Genomic DNA, 7,234 nt, shown 5'->3' with positions numbered 1-7,234 from the left:
TGCCCTCAAAACAGCCAACAGCTGCCTTGTCCTTCTTATACTGAGGAGCCTAGAACTGGACACAGCTCTTCAGACCTCCCTCAAGCTGCTAGCAATGCTCTTCCTGATGATAACCAGGATGCCATTGGTCTTTGCGAAAAGGGCATGAAAAGCAGGCAAGCCCTATGACAGCTATCTAAGGTGACACTAGGTAATTCCTGACAGCCTTCAAGCCAATACATTTCCTCAGTAAAGCCCAAGCTGGCACACAAGTTGATCTCTGCTACCTACTACAAAAATCACATGGCAGAAAAGAATCTTGGACACTTGTCTGTACTGGAGTAGGAGGGTTGCATTTTAATGAGAAGGGAGTTGAGCAGCATGTGAAGCAGCCCTCCTGGGACTCATCCTAGGAACATCCAAAATTGCAGGAGACAATTTTTTAACTTTAAGGTGATGTTCTGCAAACAGTCAGGCAAGTGAAGCTGATTTTCTACTAGTACATAGGGATGGGGTTAGGAAAGCCAAAGTCAGCCTGGAATTGGGTCTGGTGGGAGATATGGCGGGCAACAAGAATGGCTCCTACGAGTGCATTAGCAGCAAAAGGAAGGTTGGGGAAAATGTGGGCCTGCTGCTGGATGGGGCAGGAGACTTGGTGACAAAGAACATGGAAAAGACCAAGGTATTTAAGGCTGCCCTCACCTCAGTCTTTACTGGTAAGACCAGCCTTCAGCCCTGAGACCACAGGTGAAGTCTGGAGCAAGGAAGATTTACCCTCAGTGGAGCAGGACTAGGTTAGGGAACACTAAATAGACCAGACACACACAAGTCCATGGGACTGATGGGATGCACCAATGAGTGCTGAGGCTGTTTTCATTGCAAGGCAATTCTTGGTTTCCTTTAAAAGGCCATGGCAATTCCGAGAGGCTCCTGAGGACTCAAAGAGTGTGAATGTCACTCCCATCTTCAAGAAGAGCAAAAAGAAGAATCCAGGGAACTCCAGGCCTTTCAGTCTCACTTTGATCCCTGGGAAGGTCATGGAACAACTAATCCTGGACACCATTTCCAGGCACACAAAGGACAACAAGGTGAATATGAGTAGTCAGCAAAGGAGAAATAGCTTTATACAGCGAGATGACTGGCTGGGTAGATGAGGGGAGAACAGTGGATGTTTTTTATCTCAACTTTACTAAGGCTATTGACACTGTCTCCCATAACATACTTACAGACAACCTGATGAAGTACTGGGTAGGTAAGTGGACAGTGAAATTAAATGAAAGTCAAATGAACAGCTGGGCCCTGAGAATTATCATCATTAGCATGAAGTCCAGCTGGAGGCTAGTGGTGCACCCCAGGGCTTGATACTGGGGCCAGTACAATTTAACCTTAATGAAAAGTGTGGATGATAGGGCAGAGTGCACTCACAGCTGGATTGCAGAGGATGTGACACTGGGAGGAGTGGCTATGCCACCATTCAGAGGAACCTCAACAGACTGGAGAAATGGGCAGAGGAGAACCTTGTGAAGTTCAACAAGAGGAAATGTAAAGTCCCGCACCTGGAGAGGAACAGCCCCATCCACCAGTACACACTGGGGCTGACCAACTGGAAAGCAACTCTGCAGAGAAGGACGTGGTGTGAGGGGTAGGGGTCCTGGTGGACAACAACTTGACCATGAGCCAGCAACATAACCTCATGATAAAGAAGGCCATGCATCCTGGGCATTAGGCAATGTGTTGTCAGCGGCCCATGATCCTTCCCCTCTACTCAGCACTAGTGAGGCCACATCTGGAGTATTATGTACAGTCTGGGCTCCCCAGTATGAGGGAGGCACAGAATTACTGGTCCAGCAAAGGGCCAGAAAGATGATTAAGGGACTGGAGCTTCTGTCATGTGAGCAAAAGCTGAGAGAGCTGTGACAGATAAGACTGGAGAAGCTGCTGGAGTACTCTGCAATGGGACTGTGTGCTTTGTGGACAGCAATGCTGATGCACTAAAACTCTGCAGGGTGCAGAAAATTACATGCTGACAGACCACTGTAAATGAAGAATCGCATGGATGAAGCAGAGGCCATTTCAGTGGACTCAGACAAATCTTTCTTCTCCTAACTCAGGAGAGTTTCTCATGGTCTTCACAGGGGATCAGTTCCTGTCCCTGCACTGCTTCTCTGTAAGTCTCTACAAGTGGTGGGGAGGACTGAGATATGATAAATACTCAAGAGCACAGCTGAGTCATAGTGATTTCATCTGCTCAGCAGGATCCTGGGTGCAGGGCCCAACTTTGTCTGCACACAAACACAGGGAAGGCTACCCAGAGGCACTAACAGGAGCCATGGGGATACTGACAGGAGGCTGTAGGGCCAGTTTCTGTGGGCAGCAATGATACCAGCAGTACACTAATGCTGAGTGCTGCTCTGGCACTAACACAAGAAGTGGGTGTTGAGAAATTGGAGCAAGCTGAGAGAAAAAGCTCATGTGAGCAACAGGCAGACATGGAGACATGAGGGAAGAAGCAAAGGGAAATGTGCCTGTAATGTGACTGTCTTTCTAGACAAAGGAGAGGAGAGGTGACTCTATCCATAACTACTTGACAAACAGGTGCAACAAGACTGAATAGGTGGGGGATAAGGAGCATCAAGATGAGAGGTAACATGTAGACATTTGCCAGTGAGGTAATTAACTACTGGAGTAAATGACTGGGGTATGGCAGATACTCTTTCTAGGCAATATCTAACTTTCTTGAAATGAAATTCTGATTTTGTACAGCAGACAATAATGGGTGTAACCAGACATTATTAATGGAAGCCCTCTACACAGCAATATGCAGGTGTTGCAGCAGATAACAATCACAGCCCATTCAGTCCTCACACTGATGTCTCAACATGCCACAGATTGAACAGCTTCAGGTCTTGGGTTTCCACTGTTCCTTGCTCTGCAGTTCTATTCTTTCCCATAGTTAGTTCCTTTTAGCCCTGTAAGAACGAGGACACTGTGAAAGAAATGCTCTTTGGCCACTCTGGCTGCTCTCTCACTTAAAAAGAGCAAGTTGGCTGCAGGCTGGCATCCTTCAGGGCAGTGAAGACCGAGTGCCCAGTAGCCTCTGGTAGTACTTATATTGCAGTACACTGACAACAGAGAGCGTTCTCCATCAGAGAAGGCGAAGGTCTATCTCAGCCCTCAAAAACAAGGTGAGCCATCAGGTCCACCCTATTATAGGGAAGGCAGTACAAAAATAATTTATTTGTTCTGACACCATAAACGCATTCCTGATAAATAACAGTGCCCGCGAAGCCACGTTGGAAAAGCTGTATAGGGGTGCTTCTATACTGCCCTTTTCCCCATGGCTACCCCTTCCCTACAACTCGAAGCCAGTGGGGAGGGAAGGCAGCTGTTGTCTGATTTGAGGGCAGGGAAGGTGGGGCTCCCCCACACTTGTAGGTACTGTGAGATTTCCCAGCTGGAACCAGTGACCCAGCCCAGTTTCTGGGGCACCTCTCAAATCCCTGGAGAAAGGAGGAAGAGATTTCTTCTGGCTGCTGAGGAAAATGTCACATGGAGGGAGGAAACAAGTCTGTCAAGTACAGTATCCTGTCTCTAGCAGGGCCTAAAGCAGCCAAGAGAGGAATGAGATTAGAGCAAGCATACCTCGTGCCTTCCCTCCAGTTTCCCAGCTTCCAGGCACTTTGCAAGGCAGATGTGATTCCTGTGTGGAAAGCCCTGCAGCATTTACCATCCCCAACATGTTTGTGTGGCCACCTAAGCGTATTTTATCTGTGTGTGCATACATACCAATTGGGAATACATGCTCAGCCTTGCTACTGGATGAACTGGTGGACAAATTGCTGCAGCAGCCTCACCTCTATCTGGTTACAGAATTTAGCAACTGTGACCACTGGCATCACATACAATTTGCACGCCTTCCTAACAACTGCAGAATTAAGGCCACTATGGACTTTAGATTTAGTAACACTAAAGCCTCTCCCCAGCCTCTATGATATTTAGGCAAACATGATCACCTTGTCATGGCAGAGAGGAAGAACGCTGGGAGCTTGCGTGGCTTACTTTGAATTTTGCACCTGGATATGGCTAAGGCCCACTTCTTCCTCCCCAGCATGGAAATGCCTGCCTGTCTTGTGTGGCCTTGAAGGGACTGATTTATTGCACATGGCTCTGAGACTCTTGGGCGGAACTGTATTTGCAGGGCCAAATGGCTGTAGCACAGAGGGTTTCCTCTGCCTGCTGCCTCTGAAAGGCAAACAAACGCAAGCAAGTTCTGGGAGGCAGCCATATTACTTTGCAGCTATAACTTACACATTGATGCGATCATATTTGCTGTTGCTCTCTGGTGGTCTGGGAACCATAGTGCTGCCAGTTTTGTCGGTGAAAAGATGATAAGGGGCTGTGCCAGTGCACAGAGGCATTGCCCAATAAACAGGTACCAGTAAGTCTGGGAACCCAAGCCCAGGAACTTTAGGACACTGAACATCCGTATGATGCTACCCGTCATGTTCAGCCATGCACTCAGGATCACCTGCAACAAGCAGAAACAGCCAGGGGTTGTGTGCTGAAGCCTGAAGGGCAGAACTTAATGCAACAGAGCAGTATGAACATGATCTCAGATGCACTACACGAGACACTGGGTGCTAGTAATCACTTCATGGAAAGTTGCCTGCAGACGACCCCCACCCCTTTGGCCACTGCAAGATGTTCCTGATTCAGCACTGAGTTACCTGTCTCCTTGGGGAGCAAGATGGCTGTCCTGGCCCCACATGAGAACTATACCACAATGTAGCTTATGCAAGGCACCAGACATCATTGTCATGGAATTGATGAGAAATCCAAAGTTCACTAATTACACTCCTTTTGCAAGTTTGCACCATCACTCATATTTTGTTGTGACAATGCAAAGATCACAGCAATGAGTCATCCAGCATTCAGCTCCTGTAAGTGCTCTTCTATACCAGTAGCATGCCAGTGTTTCAGTGCCACATTACACAATACTCTTGCTTCTGGGAAGACTGTAGAGATCCCAAGCTAGCTTAGCATAGACTCTGAGCTGATAGGGGTCCCTTACTTGTACACTGCCCTGCTCCTCCTTAAACTTGCCCTGCAAACAAAATAGCTGTGCTAACACTTTTCCATAGGAAACCTAGCCAATTACAGCAAGCTCTTGACAGAGTCAGCTCAGCATCTGTCCCTGTCAGTTGCCAAAGAGAACAAAAACTAAAGCAAGGAAAGGTGATGCAACATTATTCTGATTTTTCCCACTGCTCCCCACCTCAGAGGTGATGTGACAGCTACTACTGAACTAAGAGCTTCTAACATGCCCATGCTCTGCAGCATTTGGCAAGATTTCCATTCACAGTATGCATGTTAATGCCATTAGCAGTGCAGCTACTGCTATCTCCAGGTGAAATAACCTCAAGCAAACAGAACAGTTCAACTCACAGCACATCTGAGCCCCACGGTGTCAAGTACCCATGTTGCCACCAGACCAAACGGGATCGAGATGAGGAGGTACACTGTTGAGAGCCAGTTGACCAACTCCGGGGAAATGTGGAAGTAGGCAGCTGTCTTATCAGCCACAGGAGCAAATGTCAGCCACAGCTGCAGAGTAGAAAACGAAGATGGGTAAGCATGAACACTGCCACCACAACAGAAATTCAGTATCCCCTCAAACTGTCTGAGTTGTGAAGGGACTCATTATCTTTGTCTCTCCTTGAAATTAGGATGTTAAGGTTGGTAATAAAAATTCAAAACTCCAGTGTCTGCAGTTACTCATGCTAGGATGATATTACCACTGATATCATTGTTATCTTGGCTCAGAACACCCCATCCATTTCTTTACCTCATCCCCAGTCCCCCTATCCCTGTTGCTGCAAACTGGCAGAAGCAGAGGTCAGTACCTTTTTTCTGTACCCAGTTTGAACATGTTGGCTCCCGAAACACTTACTTACCTGATGTAAGCCACAAGCAATCCTTCTGTAGTAGCATAAACAAAACAGAGGCTGCCATCTCGTCTCTGCAACTAAGAGCCTTTTAAACTCAGCCTGGTATTTATAGTTGTATTGGCAACCCCTGGATGTGGCTTTGTAAGAACAACTTTGCTATGTGTCAGCCAAGACACATATTATTCCATGCTGTGCCACACACACACAATGGTTAGGAAAGGGCCTAAGAATTTGCATCAATAATATATCAGAACACACAACAGGGAAACACAAGAGGTATTTCAATAACTGTTCATCTCTTCCTTCCAGTGCCATATCTGAAAATATTTCCCTAAAGCTTGTTCTAGGCACTGGTTTCATAAGCTTGCTGTCTTCTGTGAATGACAAGGCCTGCTTTGATCCTCAAATCAGGTCCTGAGATCATGCCCACAAGAAAGAAATGAGAGTACTACCCCAAATTTAAGGATGTTTCTGTGGATTCTTTGCAAAGATGCCCTCTCCGGTACTTTTCAACAAGACTGGCCTAACCTGAGGACAGGTTTCAATAATGTGGATGCAAGCTACTCCACTGTTAGAAGATGATCTTGCAGCTGCTGAATACTCTGGATGATAGAGTTTGCAGAAATGTGAATAAAAACTTCCTATAACAGAACTCCAGACACTGTCTCTTTCCTGGTACGCCTCTTTGCCATGATAAGCTTCCTCTTCACAGCCTGAATCCTGCAGACAGGCTCAGCTGCAGCATTAATGTATAACTGAAAAAGGGCTTGGGTGACTTCAGAGGAATGTGCGTCCCTACACTCTGCTACTTGTTACTTCCAGTGTTCCTATTTACTTCTTATGTGCTAGAGACCATAAAAACTACCACATTAAGTGGAGACAGAAGGGGAGGTGGGCTCTTCTTCTTTCTTAGTGTCACTGTGAGAGAACAGCCACATGCAAATCATTGTTCAGAGAAGCTTTTCTCCTAGAAGGGATGTAATCAGGAAATGGCAGTAACAGAGAAGTTTTGAATGTATTATCAGTGTCCTAGCACAGACTCTCAGCATCAGCCCTTTCGTCTTCTCTCAGAGCAGCTGACATGCCAGATCTCATATATTCAACACAAGGCTCAGACACACCCCAGTGGGCTCATTCAGAAGTCTGGCATGGGGTGGAATTGGTGTTTACTCAGCTTCTACAAGCAGGTGGATGAAGATGCTGTGTGTTGAAGGAACCTGTACTCTTGTTAGACAACAAGGAGGCCAGGTCACTAGAAGACTGGCAGCAGACTTCTAATAAAATAAGCTTTTTAAAAATTTATTGAA

The 7,234-nt window shown here is 46.7% G+C and overlaps 1 protein-coding gene across 1 annotated transcript in view; it reads right to left on the bottom strand.

Moving 5' to 3' along the window:
* MFSD7 (major facilitator superfamily domain containing 7) overlaps window positions 1-5,583 on the bottom strand; it is a gene marked incomplete at its 5' end in the record, with an annotated part of 13,820 nt that extends 8,237 nt beyond the window's left edge. Inside the window, 2 exons of the mRNA XM_010085346.1 lie at window positions 4,288-4,507; window positions 5,425-5,583. Of these exons, the coding sequence (XP_010083648.1) occupies window positions 4,288-4,507; window positions 5,425-5,583 (379 nt within the window). The remainder of the gene's footprint in view (window positions 1-4,287; window positions 4,508-5,424) is intronic.
* Between the last annotated feature and the right edge of the window lie 1,651 nt (window positions 5,584-7,234).

Source organism: Pterocles gutturalis, unplaced genomic scaffold (genome assembly GCF_000699245.1).
Source record: "Pterocles gutturalis isolate BGI_N339 unplaced genomic scaffold, ASM69924v1 scaffold52965, whole genome shotgun sequence".
In the NCBI taxonomy this organism is placed as follows: Eukaryota; Metazoa; Chordata; class Aves; order Pterocliformes; family Pteroclidae; genus Pterocles; species Pterocles gutturalis.
The sequence above is the reverse complement of the archived record's forward strand: the minus strand, read 5'-3'. Positions and strand labels throughout refer to the sequence as shown.